Raw genomic sequence first — 19,646 nt, forward strand, 5'->3', positions numbered from 1 at the left:
CCTCCCAGACAATAGCTTTTCACCTTAACTGTCAAAACAGTAGAAATCAACCAAATAGAAGCCACCAGGGATGAGGAATAAAATGGCAGATAAAAGAGGGAGATGGAGAATTGTCCAACCCTCTTGCTGTAAGAAGCTGCAGAGACGGTCACAGCAGCAGCTAACATTTCCTATGCCATAGCTGTATGTCAGCCACTACTCTTGAGTGTTTCACACAGACTTGTATCCTTCTTGTAATAACAGTCTGAGCTCTGTCTTCTTACAAAGTAGAAATAAGATAGTCCCTGAGGGACCAGGAGTCTGTCTGGACAAGCCAGATGTTCTGACTCCCGTTCCAGAATTCATCACACTATCCAGGCTTTCTTCTCAGCCCTGAAAAATGGTCCTTGGTTGGCTACTATGGTTCCCCAGATAACAGTATTTTAAAACTAATTTCTTATGATGGTTTTTGAAACAAGTTCTTCAAACATCGCCCTGGGCTGGGGAAGCAGATGTCTTTTCCTGATCTCTTTCTCTTTATAGCTGGCACATTCTTTCACTTCTAAAGGTTTGCTTTTTTATTTCACTATGTATTCAAAGACCAACAGATCCAAAATGCCATTTTTCACAATTTACTTCAAAGAATATATTTGAAAAATCACACTCCTCCCTATTAGCCCAAAGGAAGCTGAGATTGTACAATGATGCTTTTGGTCTCAGGTCAATCTTTTATTGTTTCAAATTGAGACAAACATTTTTTTCAAAGACAGTAACACAGTCATTGTCACAAGCATGTTAATATGTCTATTTTGCAAGAAAGAATATACTACAAGTCATGCTATTCATATTTTCAATAGCATTCTGGTGAAAAATAAAGACATTTCCAATTGTGTCAAACATTTAATGAATAATGAGTTCTACTCTCTGCCTTTGGGTAAATAAATGGTGCCTCTCAGTGAAGTGGTGGAAAATACACAATGTGAGGGCTGCTTCTTAACACTGCCCATTGCTCCAACAACCATTAGCCTCTTTTGCTAAACTTCTCAGCTATTTTCTGTAGCTCCAAATCCATTGCAGCCAAGTTCTCAAGTTCTTTTTCCTGGAAAATACAGAAAAGTGAAGGTATGAGATCCAGAATCAATTTTTTTTGCCATTGTTTGAGGGAGTATGAATGGGGAGAGGAATTTTATGGTATGTTAGAAACTTTGTGAGTCAACCCTACAGTAGTGGGGTTCTCAAAGTGGGGTCCCCTGGCCAGCATCAGCATCACAGGCATCATCAAGGGAACTTGTTGCAATGCAGATTCTTAGACTCTCCCGCCCCCCACCCCCACCCAGAACTTACTGAATCAGAAACTCTGGGGCGGGGAGTAGGAATCCCTCTTGATTCTGATTCAACTTCGAAAAGAAGCACCAACTTACATAATCAATACTAGGAAAAAGACATTTGGGCAGGTACAGCTCCAATAATGATACCTCTCCCAGATGTAAATATCTGATTGTACTGCATGAACCAGTAATGATAGCAAACTAAATAGTAAAGCAACTAGTTTCTGTATCACCTATTCTCCCTACTCTACCTGGGAGATTGTGATGAGCAATCAAACAACCAAGGGGAAGACAATAGAACAGTGGTTGTCAGCCTGGGCTGAATATTGTGGTCACCAGGGAGCTTTAAAATGTCCTGATGCCCAGGCAGCACCCAGTACCAAGGAGACAAAAATCTCGGAGGATGGGTCCCAGACACAGTAACTTATAAGCTGTCCAGGTGATTCCAATGTGTGGCTGGTGTTGCAAAGCCCTGAAGAGGAATGTGGACACGGATGTGGACAACAGCTCAGATGACGGGTAGAAATAGGCCCCAGAAGTGCTATCTACCCCATGATGAAGGCACTTTTCTCATGGTCATTAATTCCCACCAATTTCTTCCTATGAATATCAGAATTAAACATAACATATTAACATTGACCATAGGACATTAATTTTAAACAAAAGCCCCACACCTTACCTCTTCCTCTGTCAGAACCCTCTGGTCAGCCCTGTCCTTTTCATTTTCTGCCTCGTGGTGTATGTTCATCAACTCCGCAGAATCATAAACATCTGGGAATTCAGCTGCCTTCTTCCTGTAGTGAAGGAGCTGGTCCAGTTCGGCCACTCTGTCATACTGTCTTTTCAGATCCAGCTTGGGGGCCCTGGCAAGGTTTCTCTTCTCGTAGCTCCAATTCACATCCTCTGAGAAGGGCTTTTTCTCCCACCAGTCGTAGTTGTATTCTGGGAAGAAATTTTTCTCATTCAAGGTCTGCCCATTTCCCTCTTCATCTTCAAGAAAATTGTCACCCAGGTTGTCTTTTCTCTCAAAATGGCTGCCCTTCCACTGGACAGGGTTGTAGTACGGGTTGAGCAGCTCCCCTAACCGCTTCTTCTTTTCAGTGTTGTGACGGGGGGCATATTGTCTGTCTTGAAGCCTGGTTTTCTCCCGGTCTTCTTTAGCATCTTGCAGGTCTTCCTGCTGCTGCCATCTCCCTTGGGCCCCTACCTCACCGTAGTTGAGGTAATGTCTGTCCAGCTCTTTCCACTCATCTTGTGGGTGTCTCCTTGCCTTGTCCAGCTGGCTTTCTTGAGCATGGTGGTATCCCTCACCTAAGAACCTTTTCTCTTCTCTGGTTTCAGGCATGGAATAGGCACCTGGCTCCCCTCCCCTGCCTCTGTGAGGATGTCCCTTCTCCCCCTCATGGCCCTTCTCTTGCTCCATTTCTTCCTTATATTTGTGCGCCATATTGTCAAGCTCTGAGCTGGGATGGTCTCTCTTGTCCTCCTTGTCCCAACTCTCCTCATTTTGAGGCCTTGGATCCCTGTACTCTTCACTCCCTCTGCCCCCACGTTGTTCCCCCTCCAGTTCCTCTGGGGCTTGGATACCTGGATAACTTCTCTCTGCCTCCCCATATGCAGGTTCTTCCTCTGAAGCCCTGTACTGGGCTGAATGGTGGTCCCTCTTTTCTTCTAAACTGGCAGTGCCCACACTTGATTTCCCAGATTCCTCAAAGGGGTGTCCCCTTTCCTTGGAGGGAGGATTCCCATCTTGAGGAGCCCTGTCAGGCCTGCTTCTCCCGTGGTGGTGTCTCGGCCTCGTGCGTCGTTTGGCCACCTTGGATGTAACGTCTTCCTCACTTTCCTCAGATTCTTCCTGGCTTTGGGGTTGGCTCTTAGACTCTTGAGAGTGTTTTTCCTGACTCCCTGTCTCCTCTCCACTCTCCTGGCTGCTCTTTTCCTGGATATGTGTCTTCTCAGAATGCCCAGTAGATGTATCAGATCTGGCCACTAACTCCTCTTTTTCTGTTGCCAAAGCCTGGTTTCTTTTGAGAAAAGCATTCTGTGTTTCTCCTGGCTCCTCAAGGCGTTTCTCTTCACTGCCATCTTCCCTATGCTCCACTTTCTCATAGTTCTCTCTCTCCACTTCTTCCTTGTTGCTCTCCTCAGAAGGGCGTGTCTTTGTTTCTTTGGAGACTTGACTGTCAGAGGGGTAAAGGCTCCCCTGAAGTTCCCCTGCTCCCTCTCGGCTGTGCCCGCCTCCCTCTACCCATTTCTCTGTGTCCACCTTTGTCGGGCCTTGGATGTCCTCCTCCCCTGGGACTCCTGCTTCCTCTCTGCTGGGGGGCTTGTGGGCATCCAAGGCATCAACTGGGTCTCTTAACAATCTTACTTCAAACTTTGTGCTTTCATTTTCACTTTCCTCTTTGTCTCTGAGCTCTTTTCCACCTATAATGAAAATAACCATAAGTATAACTTCAGAATTGCTTGTGGTTCAATAAGCATCAGCCTTGGTAATCACTACAAATCCCGAGGACACTGAAAATTGCTTCAATAATTGTTTTTTTTAGAGATAAGACTCTGCTGTGCTACTCAGGTGGAGTACAATGATATCCTCACTCTCACTGTAGCCTCAAAGTCCTGGGCTCACATGATCCTCTACTCCCAGCCTCCAGTGTCTGAGACTACAAGCACATACCACCATATCTAGCTATTTATTTTATATTTGTAGAGATGGGGGTCTTGTTATGTTGACTAGCTTTGTCTTGAATTTCTGGCCTCAAGAAATCCTCCCTCCTCAGCTTCCTAAAGCATGGGGATTATAGGCATGAGCCACCATGCTCCACCTTGAATAATTTTTTTAATTAATGAAGAATACACTCAGATTCCTTTTAAAAACAAATACCACAAAAGCTTCTCGGCTGGGTTTAAATCAAATAATAAACTCTCTATGTTTTTATGTTTTCATAATACTCAACTAGCATCTCTCACTCGTATTATCTATCAATGGTCAAATTGTATCCACATATAGATTTATGAAATATTATAATTTTAAACTAGAAGGGATCTTAGAACTCTAGTCCAGTCTTCTCTTTTTGGAGACAGAGGACATCAAGTGTCAGAGTAGTATAATTCAGGACCATTCTAACCATGTTTACTCCAAGTGGGGTTTAAAAAGTTAGCATTGTGTGAATGGCTCTAACTATAATCTAGCTAAATAAAGTTCAATAGCCAAAGGAGGAAATACCAAGATTCAAAGAACAATTTGAGCATTTTAAATTATTGCCTTATATCCCACTTTTATTATCCAATCAATTGTGTAGACCCACTTTAGCAGTAAGTGACAATATAACTTAGTAATCCGTAATAAGAAGGGTGTATTTTTTATTCCCTGAGAAAACTACACAGCAGTGGAAAGGACCACTTCTTTCTTCACTCAGGTCCCATCCACCCAAAGTGTTCTCAGATGCTGAGCATAAACTTTAGTACACTGAGTGATCTTTGTGTTTCCTGGGTCAGCAGTAGATGGTATAACTGATATTTTTAAATGAATGCTGTTCTCTCCCATATTTTCCAAATATCAAGAATTTTTTACTAAATCCTCCTTAACTCAAGAGTATCCCATGAATGGAGACAGACAGTTAACACTGAATTGTTAGCTGGGAGGGTTTGGATTTCAATTTCACTGAATTCAGATAGAATGGCTGAAGCCAAGGTCCCTATAGAAGTAGCCCTTTGTAGCTACTGAGCACTCGAAATGTGGCTAGTCCAAACTGAGACATGCTATACATGTCAGAAACACACCGGATTTCTAAAACTCCCCATGGAAAAAAATGTAAAATCAATTTTTTGTATCAATTACATGTTGAAAGGGTAATATTTTATATGTATTGGATAATATATATTTCAATATACAGACTGCCTATATAGACATAATATGTTGGATAAAAATAAAAGATATTATTGAAATTAATTTCACCAGTCTCTTTTGACTTCTTTTTTTTTTTTTTTTTTTTTTTTTTTTGTAGAGACAGAGTTTCACTTTATGGCCCTCGGTAGAGTGCCGTGGCATCACACAGCTCACAGCAACCTCCAACTCCTGGGCTTAAGCAATTCTCTTGCCTCAGCCTCCCGAGTAGCTGGGACTACAGGTGCCCGCCACAACGCCCAGCTATTTTTTGGTTGCAGTTCGGCCGGGGCCAGGTTTGAACCCGCCACCCTCGGTATATGGGGCCAGCGCCCTACCAACTGAGCCACAGGCGCCGCCCTCTTTTGACTTCTTAATTGTGGCTACTATAAAATTTAAAACAGTGTTTGTGGCTCATGTCATATTTCTATTGATGTGTACTGATGACTCATTTTGAACTGATACTTACAAAATGGAAAAAACTGATGTTTTGTAAAAATATCCAAGAAATGGTGGATTGGCGGTACTTGTTTATTTAAAGCCCAGTCTGGCATGATGATAATATTCTCATACTTACAAGACAAAGGAAATGTCCCTGACCTTTCATACCCAGAACCTGAGGGCTGGTTCACCTGTCACCAGTCCTTTTAAGAGCCAGTGGTAGTATGTATAGCACTGGGCCAGAGCTAACCAAGTGGGCACAGGTAAGTGGGAGGGCTTAAATAGTGCTATTAACTAAACATTTGTGTGTCCCCCAAATTTATATTCATTGAAGTGCTAATCCCTAATGTGATGGTATATGAAGCTGGGGTCTTTGGGAGGTAATTAGGTCATGAGGATGCAACCCTCATAATGGGATTAGTGCCCTAATAAGAGATGAGAGAGAGATAGAGAGATATGATATTTTCTGTCACCAGGTAAGGATACTGTGAAAAGGCAGATATCTATAAGCCAGGATGTGGGCACTCAACAGACGCTTGATCTTGGATTTTCAGCCTCTACAACTGTGAAAATAAATGTTGGTTGTTTAAGCCACCCAGTCTATGGTATTTGTTACAGCAGCCTGAGCTAACAGAGGCAGATACGGATGTCGCTGTGAAAATTAGCTGAAATATTGCTGATCAGCCAAGACCTCAGCCTCCAGGGCCTCTGTCCTGCTGCCTACAGGCTTGTGGGATTTTAAGTGCCAGGAACAAAAGTATTTTTACTTTTTCCCAGTTAAAAAATGTACTGCCTATAGCAGCTTGTACCTGAGGCTTGGTACTTCCTCCTAAATTTAGCTTTAAGCTCCCACAGGTGATATTGGAAAAGGGCTACTATTAGCAAGACACTGTCATTATCAATCTGTGAAACCAAAGTGGGAAGCTTGGCAGCGGCCGTAGCTCAGTGGGTAGGGCGCTGGCCACATACATGGGGCTGGCAGGTTTGAACCCGGCCAGGTCCTGCTAAACAACAATGACAACTGCAACAAAAAATAGCTTGGCATTGTGGTGGGTGCTTACAGTCCCAGTTACTTGGGAGCATGAGGCAAGAGAATCGCTTAAGCCCAAGAGTTTGAGGTTGCTGTGAGCTGTGATGCCACTGCACTCTACCAGGGCGACATAGTAAAATTCTGTCTCAAAAAAAAAAAAAAATAGTGGGAAGCTCACTCTTACTTTCAAGCAAAAAGGAGAAAATGCACCTAACTATCATGCTACAAGGATAACCAGATCAATGCTGGTCAAAGAGACTCTTATACTTACTAAGAAATTAGACTCTTGAAGCCATAAAACAATGATTCTTCCCTACTCCCCAAAAAGCCATTCACTGGGTGACTATAAGCTGACTCAGAGACATACAGCAGAGAGTGGGAGTGGAGATGGGCTTGGGGTAGGACAGAGGCTCTATAAAGAAATTCATTCACCCAGTTGACAAAAAGTTTTACCAGTCTTCCAATCAGCTTAGGGCATATCCCCAACAGAGAGAAAACTAAAATAGGATAGATCGATGGTGCAATCGGTAGCCCATTTAGGTGAGTTCTGTGCAACCTAAACAGCATTTTTAGTAAATTTGAATTCAGAGGCAACACTTAAATACCAGGAGATGTTGCTTGAAAATAAAAATTTTAACTTCTTTTTTAAAAATCCCAAGAACAATAACTGAGTTTGTAATCTCCACAATAGAACTAGAGCTGAGAAATACCTGCCTCCCCTCCAAAGGCATGCATGCTCTCTGGTGTAGTGACTTCCTGTCCTGCCCTACTCCTTTATGTTTAATCTGTGCAGCGAACTCTGGCCTTAACCACAGAGGAGAGAGAGCTCAGACCTTCTCCTTTTCAGCATTCTATCACCCTCTGGGTACAATGTTTCCAGAGTTCTTATAGACTTTAGCTATTTGGTTTTTATCAGTTTCCCTGGAGCTCTCTCAACAGAGGTCAAAAGACCCCAGAGCACAATCAGTAAGGAGCAGAAGCTAAAATTGCTGTGCCACAGACTAAGGGCTAAGAATTAGTCTGGATAGGCAGGCAGAGACAACTTCTCTTAAGCAATCTTAGGAAAAGGATCTTTGTGGTAACAAAGATCTGCCTGCAGTGTGGGACACTTACTTTTCTTCAGGATTTGTCGGCACTCAGGGGTGATAGGTGGGGCGTTGGACTTCGACAGGGCATTTGAGAGGACCTCGATGATGCAGCGAGTCACCTGCAGGGAAACCGGAAGCAGGTTGGAAAAGCCGGTGTCACTGGGATGACAGATTACTCAACTCAGAGGTGCTGTCAAGGGAGATTTGACTATGTGGCCTGTACTGATGCAGGATCCTTAGGATAGGGATATAGATTTACAGACTGTGTTGAAACTCCCCAGCCTGTGCAAGAAGGCATTGAGTTGAAATTACCCTGAGAAAGGAAATAAACATTCACTTCTGAACCAGTCAGAGGGAAATATTATGACCACACAGCCATCCTCAGGGGTGCTGACCTATTCAGAAAGGATGTAGGAGCTCAGCACAGAAGGGACATCCATTGTTCCCCTTCTCTCAGAGATGAAAACCCAGCTTTGAAAAACTAAGTTGTGTTATTTTTTTTGTTTGTGTGAGTGTGTGTGCGCACGCATGTATACACACGCGTGTTTGGTTTGGGATGACAGTAGGAGAATCTTGAGTCTAGATACAAGTCTAGATTCTAAAATTGACATTTTAACTTACCATTTCTTCACTGTGGTTCCTGTTATCCACCGGCATGGAACTGACAGCTTTGAAGGAGAGAAAGAATAGGAAATGGCTTGAGTTGATTTCTGGAAGTTGTGCAAACCCAAACTCACAGAGCTTCCCCATATTAGGTAGAGAAAGGGGAAGAATCAGCTTACACACACATAAACATGGTTGTTGCCACCTAGCCATGCCTTCAGTATATTTGGAAATAAATGCCACCTTATATCCAGTATAAATCAAATCCAGACCACAGACAAGGGGAGCTTTTGGGTACTGGAAAAGGTTCTGCTTCTTCATCTGGATGCTGGTTAGTTACGTGGGTGTGCTAATTAAGCTGCTTACTCATGATCTGTTCAGTTTTCTTTATATTATACTTCAATAAAAAGTTCACAACACACTAAGTCCAAATACAGCCAGGGTGTTCTCTTTAACCTTTCTCCTCTGCCTACCCCAAATGGGTAAAGATCTGTGGCTCCCTCTGCCTATCCCTGTTTCCAAGAAAATCTTCCTCTCAAGACTAATTTCCTTTACAAAAACATGGTTATGACTCTCTTCCTTAATGAATTACCTTTTTGTTTATGCCCAAGGCCTTTGCCTGGAGAAGCTTGCTCATGCGTCTGCACCAATGTTGTGTTTCCCTTTACCCCACGATTGTCGACAACCGTGTAAAGAACATGGGAGGAATGTAATTCTCCCCATGCAGCCTCATGTCCGTAATGTCATATGCAAACTGATGTTTAACAACTGATTTAGGAGAATATTTTAAAAGGAAAAAACTTAATTTGTTTAAATCAAATTGCATGAGATTCTGTTATCTCAAAACAGTGTTTGAAGTGGTTAGAAAAGGCTTCATGTAATTTTAATTTTCCAGTGGCCTTCACTCTCTTTCCAGGCTGCTTTGATTCTCTTATTTTCACTTTTACTTTATTCTGTATAATCACTTTCCATTAGAACAGCCCAAAGCATTTACATATAAAATGTAAGTCCACCTCTACAGTTCTCTGGGCTGTCCCTGGAGTAGAGAACTGCTATTATGGTGGGAGAAACTCAGTGTAGAAAATTATTCTAGGTTCTTGAGACAAGAGAAGCTCTAGCTGGGACAGAAGCAAGACCCCCCCAGAATTAGACACAGACATTCCTCATGTACAGCTCATTTGTGAATAGCAACCTGACCTTTACTCCAAGTATGCTTTGCTCTGCAGGCCTCTTTAAACATCCCTCACCCCAAATCAATTACATATCATGGGGCTCAGCGTAGTAATAAGACATCTGTTTTATTTACTCACTTTACTAAATTTTCCTTTTCAAAACATGGCCTGGAATTGATTTCAATTGTTTCAAGGGGCCCACAGTTATCCAGCCCATTTAGAATCATTTAAAAATGCTTGAGAAATGACTCTAAGTTCTTCCTAAAATGCAGGCCAGACAAGATCTGGACGATCTACTTTAGTACCCCAGGCCCAATATGCTAGGCTGTTCTTTTATACCCCAAATGACTATTATTTGAGACCACACCCAGTTTAACATTTTCTCTTTCTATCTGAAAAAAATGTCTTTTGGAAAAAGACAGCTATTAGAAATAGCTATAAGAAAATTAATCCCTAATAAAACAGAAGGTGCCTTTTAAAAATCCAGCTTTCCTAAACCTTCTTTGGTAAAGCAGTTTCTTGCCAACACTTTTTTTTTCAAAAATGTAAAATAGATGCTTTTCTTAACTCCTAGTGTTGCCAAAGTATTAATAGTTATTAGATTTGATGGCAGAGAGTTTTATTACTGTAGACGATTTATAGCTTATATTTGTTATTACAGAACAGTTCTATTTCTCTGATTAGGGCTCTTCGGACCTCCTTTTGATGGAAAGGAACTAGGGCCTGCTTGTGAAAGCACATTATATATCTTGGTGAGACATCTAAGTGCCACTGCATTTCTTTCAGTAGAATCTGTGACAGCAAAGTAATAGCCAAAGGCATATTGACTCCCCATAAGCAATTCAATTTATTCTTGTATGCAGTCAGATTCAGGGGACACAAAAGAAAATCTAATGCTCATGTTAGAAGTGATATAGTCAAATGGTAGAAAATTTATCAAATAATAAATTAAGTCTGAGAATAACTTGTAAAGTATTAATATCTCATTAAGACCATTGAGGTTCTGGGTGGCGCCTGTGGCTCAACGGGTAGGGCGCAGGTCCCATATGCCGGAGGTGGCGGGTTCAAGCCCAGCCCCGGCCAAATTAAAAAAAAAAAAAAGACCATTGAGGTTCAATCCCAGATTTATTAGTAAAATATAGCTATAAAATACATTAAGCAAGCTCTTCTGAATGCAGAATCTTACCTAGAATAATACGGATATCATGTGACTACTTCACTTATATTAATTTTTAGAGTGCACAGTAGCTACCATAAAAGGTCTCTGGATCTCCCTCCAGAAGATCTTATGGGTAGGAAATAAACTAGATGGTTTCTTAAGGTTTCTCCTAGCCCTGTGATTTTGCAAATAACAAACTCTACTTGAAAGCTATTATGTCTTATGGCCAGGGGCTGAGGGTTGGTGGGAATGAAGCAGTGACTACTAATGGACAGAGGGTATCTTTCTGGTGTGATAAAAATTTTCTGAAATTTGATAGTGGTGATGGTTACATAATCTGTGAAATTAATAAAGAAGTGCTGAATCCAACCACTTTAAAAGGATGGGTTTTATGGTGCATGAATTATACCTGAAAACAAAAATTTTAGAGTATCATGTCTTCATTTAGCTGCTATTGAAATATGAACCTTTATTTAAAATATTCTCTAACTTAAAAGATCTATATTTTACCACTAATAGTTAAATAAGTCTTATTAATGTCTCTGTTTTGTGCTCTAAAAGCACAATATGTACTGTATATTTATAGTGTATATTTTAACTTCTTAAGCAAGTCCTTTCTGAAAGTATTTGGCCAGAAAGAAATCTGAACTATTCATTTAGTTTTCTTTAATAAAATTAAGAACATTTATCGTCAATTTGTAAGAATGGCAAGAATTTTAGAAAATTCTGAATGTATGTAGCTTGCAGTAAAGTAAATTACCACTGGCTTTCATTTTATCTCTACATTTTGGATACAGTAGTTGATGTCAATAAAAGCTTCATATTCATGGATCACGCTATTTCAATTTCACTGGTCTTAATAAAAGATCATTAAAATAGCCAAGGAAAATCTCTAGTTTAATTTGGTGGTAGTATACTCTCTTCTCAATAGTCCAATACTGACTTCAACACACACACACACACACACACTTTCAAATCTTCAGAGATAATTTCTTAGACATTCAGAGAAGTTTGAAAGATTAATCCTACAATCTTCCACACATCAAAAGAAACTCTCAAAAATATCCTCCTAAATTGACTAAAATAATTTTTTTACTACTCCAAAGATACTTCTGTGGTTATTTTTATATTAGTTATTTTCCTGGAGTACAAAAGTTATTGCACTTTCCATTCATAACTTAAAAAAAGAATTAACTAGAGTGCAAAATTACCCTTCTCTACAGTTGGAAATACACAACACAGAAACATATTATTTTAAACCTGTACACACTTATACCTGAGCAGACATACATACGTATATTACATGCAAACATGTTAAAAGATGCATTCTACATACACATGGGCTTACTTTTATTTCATCATGTTTATACAATAAAGGAAATTATGCAGATACCAACTAGTATCATACTACATGTATTCCTGCCAGCCTGTAGTCACTTGGTTTTTGAAAGCCAAACAGATGCAGAATTAGATTATACAACAGGATCTCTCTAGACGGTCAGCTAGAGCGTGACATCTTAGAACTGAGCACAAAATGTGGGGTTTCCTTGGAGGTGTGGCCCATTTTCTTACTATCTACAGAAAACCCTCAGATAAGAAAAGACTGAAATTCTCCCGGTTGAGGTAGGAAGCCCTATGGCTTTTTCCGAGTCGAACAGGGGTTGGGGGAGATGGAGTTGAAGGGAAGGATCCGGGAGAGAGAAGAAATGAACCTCGAGGCAGAGAGAAACCTTCCACTCCACCCTCCCTCTCTCGGGCAGCCAAGATGCCGGGAGCCGCGGGCAGGCCGAGCTGGCGCTGTCCGCGGTGCTGAGCAGCCGGCCGCGCCCACTCACCGGCCAGCACCGCCGCTCCCAGGAAGCTGAGAAGCACCGCCGGTTGCATGGCCCGGATCGCCTGAGCCCGCGCGCAGAGGAGGATGGCGGCCGGGCAGTGCGGCGAGGTGCCCGAGGACGGCGAGACGGAGACGCCTGGGAACCCGCGTGCGCCCGGGTCCCTGCGGTGTGCCGCACTTAGCGCAGCCCCCTCTCTTTTATAGGGCGAGCGGGGGCCGCAGGGCTGGGAGCGGCCGGCAGCCCGGAGTGGCGCCCCCTAGCTCCGCTCTGACGTCATCGAGCGCCCCCCTCCGCCCGGGCGGCCACGCGGACGAGCGGAAATTTACGCGAGTCCAGTCTCCTGGGTATGCGCGGTCTGGAGCGGAGCGGAGCGAGGCGGGGGTGCGGGACCGGGGAGTAAGGCCGGCGAAGGGTGGGAAAGGGGAGGGGAGACGGAAGATCTGAGGAGGAAGGCGAAGAGGAGGGAGGTCCTGCTTAGACTGCCAGCTCCCCAGCTCCCCCGCACACACCTCCAAATCTAAAAACGTGTTTGTGCCTGTGTGCATGAGTGTGGTCCTGCTGAGAGTGTATGCGTGACTAAATGTGTTTGTATCTCCACCTGAGGAAGAGACTCCCGCTAACAAGAGAGGACTAAACCGTCGCTCTGGGAAAGAGGAAGAGAGTGATGGCTTTAAAAATAAAAGGTGCAGCCAGAGAATATGGAACCTGCTGTTCCTTCAAACTTTTAGTCCTTATATCTATCTACCTACCCATGATTCTACCTGAGAATCTATTCCTGACTGTCTCTCTCTCTCTCTCTCCAGCCCCATTTCCTCCACCCCCTTTTCCTCCACCCGCTCTCTGAATACATAACATATACACACATGGCTTAAAAAAAAAATCAGACTGTACAAAGGACAAAGGGGTTACTATAAAATTCCCCCATCCACCTCTATTTCTGATTTTCAAATTCCCCATTTCCCCTCTGCAGTCTACAAGACTTAACCACTTTCTGTGATTTGTGTTTAATTTATTTTGGAATATATTAGTTAAACAGCTGCTACTTCTTTTGGAAGGCTGCACCGTATAACAGTGGAATAACCTACCTGTAGGAGCTGTTACATCCACAAGCAGCCCTGGGCATGCAGTTTGGTTTTAAAATTGAGATGGAAAAATACCTTGTATTATGTGTGATAAAAAGGGGAAAACATTTTCCAGAATATTTTTGACATTGGTTTTCTCGGCCTAATGAGGAATCAGGAAGAAGAAGTGAACAAGCACCCTGCACAGAAAAGGAACAATCTTCTCTGATAACACAGGCTTTGGGGAACAGAGTGAGACTCCATTTGGGATCTTTTCATTTAGGGAATGAAGAATATCTCTGTGCAAAGCTAAAAGGAAATTTCAGTTTCCTTTTCCTAAAAATTAATGAGGCTCAACAAATTCTATTTGCATGTGCTGAGTGGATGACTACCTCTTTCTGAAAAGACTGGAGATTAGTTTTTCGCCAAGACTGCAGCTAGAGAATATTTTTAAAAAATAGTCTAGAGAGGGTATTTGTGGAACAACTGGTAATATTTGAATGAGAGTTCTCTATATATGTATTACTTAATCCTATGGTATTGGTGTTAATTTCCAGATTTTGAAAATTGGACTGTGATTATGTAAGAAAATGTCCTCCTGTAAAACCCCTAATCTTGAACATTAATATACACATTGAAAAAGAATGAGACGTGAAAAAAAGAAAATGTCCTCATTTTTAGGAAACACAGATTGAAGTATCTATTCGAGAAGTAAAAGGGTATCATATGTACAACTTCCAAATTTTTAGAAAAAATATAAATATAGACAAAAGAGAATGCTAAGTCAAGAGGGGCAGAATGGTAACATTTGGGGAGTTGAGGTGAAAGATATATGGGAATTTTCATTGTATTTTTCTAAAATCTTAATTATTTTAAAACAAAGAAAAAAAGCTGTTGAATGAGGGATATGGATGTGGAACTGCGAGAAGTTTTTTCTCCACTGTTGAAATTGTGTAAGAGTTCCAACTACTCTTTAAAATGCACCAACTGCCAAAAATTCTTTAAAATTGCCACTTTCCAGGAGCATCTACATTTCAGTTTCTCAGTGATTTCCCTCTCTTCTTGATCCCTTGGAAAGCATGGAATTAAACAATGTTAATATTACCTTGGGGCGTCTCACACTTTACTCAGACTGAGTTTATTATTCATTGAAACAAATCCTAATGTAAGAAAAATGTTTTCATTCTTATCAATTGGATTGAAGGGGGGAAAATAACACCCCTGAACCTTAGCTATTTTCCACATTCAGACTTTTACTTTCCTTTTAAATTTTTCATTATTTTATAAACTTTTTTTTTTTTTTTTGTAGAGACAGAGTCTTACTTTATGGCCCTTGGTAGAGTGCCGTGGCCTCACACAGCTCACAGCAACCTCCAACTCCTGGGCTTAAGCGATTCTCTTGCCTCAGCCTCCCGAGTAACTTATTTTATAAACTTTTTATGATTTTTCCTTTAACATTTAAATCTCCATGTACCACACAAAAAAAAAGTCATCAAGATGAGCATTTCTCAGGTATTCTCTCAAAGGAAAATAAAGGAGAAAAATCAATATTTTCCGTAGGAACAGTGCTTAAAATAAACATAGCATGGGATAGGGGTAGTCACATTTTTTACCATAGTATCACCAAATTGTCCTGGGAATGTTTACTGACGTAATCATCCTTTTCCACACGATTTACAATGTCATTTTGAAAAAAATATATAGAGTCTATATATACATGAGTTATGTTGCTGGACTCTTCCAGAACATCAGTCTATTTCATTTTGTTGGACTGTTTGTCCCTTTTGGAGCAGTACCACACACTTCCTCTGTCATCATATCTTTTTCGTTTTGTTTTGTTTTGAGACAAGGTCTTGCTCTGTTGCCTGAGCTAGACTGCAGTGGTCTCATCATAGCTCACAGCAACCTCAAACTCCTGGGCTCAAGCAATCCTCCTGAGTAGCTGGGACTACAGGCACATACCACCACACCCAACTAAATTATTTAAATTTTTGTAGAGACAGGATCTCACTATATTGATGAGGCTGGTCTTGAACTTTTGGCCTTAAGCAATCCTCCTGCCTCAGCCTGTTAAAATGCTGGGATTACAGGCACGAGCCACTGTGCCTGGCCTACCATCGTATATTTTTAATAAGTCTTGATATTTGGTGGAAAGAGATCTTCCTACCTTGTGTTTCTTCAGGAGCACATTGTCCATTTTGGCCCTTTACATTTCTATGGAAATCTTGTAATCAATTATCATGGAAAAAAAAACTTGTTAGGATTTTGATAAGAGTTATATCAAATCTACAGATCAATTGAAAAACAGCTGGCATCTTTACAATACTGGGCGGACTTAGGTTTTTGATTACTGATAATTTTCTGGATGTAATCTTACCTCAAATATTACAAAGGAAAAAATATTACCAGGGGGAAGAAAAGACACGGGATCTTCTCTCAGTATCTCTCCAGAATACTCTCAAAGAATTAAGGAGGAAAACGAACAGCTCTCTTTATGGAACTACAGTTTAATAAACCATAGTTTTGTACATGACTCCTGAAATAGGTTATCCATCAGGATCTAGCCTGAAAGATGAAACCAACAGGGGAAATTTGATACAGAAAATAATGCGCAGTGATTAGAAAAGTTGAGCAAGCAAAATAGAGGCAGGTGAGAATACCCAGAGACGGGCAACTACAGGCAGCTCCCACACCAACAGAGGCCCCTGAGTAGGAGCGGGCACTTTTGCTAGCTAGATAGAAAGGATTTGGGGCCTTGGGAAGCAAGGGCCTCTGGTAAGAGCTGGACTCACAGAAGAGAAGCAGGCACTGCTAGAGATGCAATCTCCTCAACCCAAGAAAAGGAAGGAGGAGAAATAACTTGACTTCTCCTTCCTTTAATACTAGTACCTCTTAGTGGCTGACCCTACCTGGAAATGAGTGACAGGAAATCCTGAAAGCACTTTCACAAATGCTGCACATTGAATTTTTACAAAAAAAAAAATCTTATGAGATGGACTGCTCAGGCCGCTAATATCCACTTCACAGGTGAGAAAAATAAGGTTAAATTAAAAGCACAGCATGTCTTTTCCAAAATCACATGGTGTTAAGAGGCACAATTGAGATTTCTTCGTGGTTCACTTCTTTTTGGTGGGGGGAGAGTGTCTCACTCTGTTGCTGGAGCTAGAGTGCAGTTTTATCATAGCTCTCGGCAACCTCAAACTCTTGCAAAATGTTTGCACGTTGTTTACACATACCCATGCTGCAATGTAAGACTGGGCTCAAGCAATACTCCCACTGTTACAAAAAGTTTGGTACTTGTCCCCAAGGCCAAATCAGTGAGAATGAAGAATGAGGGCAAGTGGTTTGAGGAACAGGAAAGGGAAGTTTATTAATTTGCCTGCAAATGAGGAGGGTGGCAAACCAGTGTCTCAAAAGACCACCACCCCGCATTCAAGCAGAAACATATGGCTTTCTAAAGGGAGAATTTCAGAGGTTGGGCTCCAGTTTATGTGACCAGTGTCACTTGTTATAGCTTTGGGCTATTAATGTTTAACCATAGTTGGTGGTTTTGGTCAACCTTATCTCTGATGAAGATGACTGATTACGTGACCTCCAAACAATTCTGTTGTGCCATCCTCTGTAGTTTAAGATACTAGAAAATGAAATATAAAGAATATTTTTCTGCCCCATGCAGTGGGGCAGTAAGAAAAAAAAAAAAAAGAAAATGAAAACGTGGGCCAGCCCTTCCTTCTTCCTCATGGCTAGAAATAAATATCTGGGTTTAGATATGAATTTTCTAATGGTCCAGAGTTAATGAAAAGCCTGAGATATTATTCAGGGATCAGGAGAGGAGATTTGACAGAATGCACCTGAAGGCAGCTGTGCAAGAAGGGGGAAGCTATATCCTGAGTGTACTTTCCAAGTCTAGCATGTTCAAAATGGCATGTGTGTGAGACAGGATTGCAAAATGTTTGCACATTGTTTACACGTACCCATGCTGCAACATAAGAGAGAAGGTTCCTATTGGATGAGTATTCATGGAACATTCCCAAAAGATAAAAAGTAGGTGAGTTCACACCCACGGAGAAAGATCACAGCTCCTCAGTAGGACTAATGCAAAAGATCAGAGGAGCTTTGGGGCTACTGTAAACCTAGAAGCAGAAGGGCACCCAGGGGTGACAGTTAAGGAATCTGAGTTGACCTGGTAGAAGGTGTGGCCCATCCCCTCTCCAGCACTTGTGTCAAGCAGTGAGTGGCTGACATATAAGGTCTGTGTCCTGTTCAGTTAGTTTCTTTTTACCTCTTGGCAGCAACTTCTCTTTACTTATGGTGCCTCTTTCTCCTCTTCCTCTCAGAAAGCCCTCTAAACAGGGTGCCCATAATGTTCATGTGCAATTTAATTTATTTAACTAATTAATTTATTATTTTGAGACAGAGTCTCAAGCTGTCACCCTGGGTAGTGTACCATGGTGTCATCATAGCTCACAGCAACCTCCAACTCTTGGGCTCAAGTGAACCTCTTGCTTCAGTTTTTCTATGTTTCGTAGAGACTGGGGTCTCACTCTTGCTCAGGCTGGTCATAAACTTCTGAGCTCAAGCAATCCACCCACCTTGGCCCCCCAGAGTGCTAGGAATACAGACATAAGCCACCATGCCCAGCCTCATGTGCAATTTATTTATTTTATTTATTTATTTTTTTTTTTTTGTGGTTTTTGGCCAGGGCTGGGTTTGAACCCACCACCTCCGGCATATGGGACTGGCACCCTACTCCTTGAGCCACAGGCGCCACCCCCCTCATGTGCAATTTAAAATAGCTTAATGAAATAGTTTACTATTATTATTTAATGAATAGTTAACCGTTATTCCAAAATATGTATATAAATACAGAAGAACCTCGGCAAGTTGACCACTCAAGGGACTGTAACCAACTAGTCAACATACAGAGGTGGTCAACTAAGGAACTAGGTGTACTGTACTAATGTATATACAAGGTGACCATAAAGTTCATGTACAGGCCACCCTGTGTGTGGTGCATGTCCGATCTATGAAAATTAGGTCATAGAAGTGGTCAATGCAGGGAGGTGGTCAACCACGGAGGTTCGACTATATGTGGAATTTCCAGCACAAAGCCAGAAATTTCAGTCTTAACCTTGAAACCCCCTGCCTTCAGGCCATGGTGGCTGATAGTCAGAAACGGTCCTGTGCAGAGTGGTTTGAAGGTTCCTTCTCCTCTGCCTGCTGAATCTCTCCAGCCTTGCTCTTTGTGCTCATCCTTAAGCATCCTTAAGTGTAAGCTGGCTCTGTCTCTGTGGTTCTGAGAGATTTGGCTGACTTTGCTCTGAGAGGAGGCATTCTTTTGCTGATGCTAAAGTTTTAATTATTTATAGTGAATATTAGAGCATACCAACTCCCTGGCAGGCCTCTCCTCAGCAAAAAATTTATTCTGTAGATATAACCTCCAGGAAGACTTCATGTAAGTTAATTTCAGTTTTACAACTATGAATATTTTATTTTCCAATAATTCGTAACGGTCCTTGAGGAGCCATTATTGTTAAGTAAATACTTCAGATGTAATTGCCTATATTTTTGTTCTGTGTAACAAAGATATACATGTATAATGGGCCATTTCTCATATGGTTTTAAAAAAAATTTTTGGAAAATTTTTCAGAGTCTCAAAACATTGTTCAGGCTGGTGTCAAAATCCTGTCCTCAAGCCATTCCCTTGTTTCAGTCTCCCAAAGTGCTGGGATTACAGGCATGGGCCACCACACCCTGCTCACTTCTTTTAAGTTTTGTTAGAGTTTTACTTTTTGGCTATTATGAATAGTGCTGCTATGAATGTTTTTGTACAAGTTTTTGGGCAACATATACTTTCAGTTCTTTTGAGTGTATACTTTGGAGGGAAATTGCCAGGTTATATGTTAACTATTATGTTTAACTTTTTGAGGAATTACCTATGTGTTTCCCACAGTGGTTGCACATTTTACAATCCCATCAGCAATGCATGAGGGCTCCAATTTCTCTACATCCTCACTAACACTTCTTCTGGTGTGACATTTTGATTATAGCCATTTGACTGGGT

The 19,646-nt window shown here is 41.5% G+C and overlaps 1 protein-coding gene across 1 annotated transcript; it reads right to left on the minus strand.

Annotated features, from left to right (window-relative positions):
- Positions 1–687: 687 nt before the first annotated feature.
- On the minus strand, positions 688–12,925 carry CHGB (chromogranin B). Its single transcript, XM_053573395.1, has 5 exons — positions 12,522–12,925; positions 8,374–8,420; positions 7,778–7,871; positions 1,987–3,734; positions 688–1,078 (listed from the first exon to the last, which is right to left on the minus strand). Exons 1-5 carry the CDS (start codon positions 12,568–12,570, stop codon positions 1,001–1,003), a joined length of 2,016 nt encoding a protein of 671 aa, XP_053429370.1. The 5' UTR covers positions 12,571–12,925; the 3' UTR covers positions 688–1,000.
- Between the last annotated feature and the right edge of the window lie 6,721 nt (positions 12,926–19,646).

The sequence above is a fragment of the Nycticebus coucang genome, chromosome 21 (assembly GCF_027406575.1).
Source record: "Nycticebus coucang isolate mNycCou1 chromosome 21, mNycCou1.pri, whole genome shotgun sequence".
NCBI classification, from domain to species: Eukaryota; Metazoa; Chordata; class Mammalia; order Primates; family Lorisidae; genus Nycticebus; species Nycticebus coucang.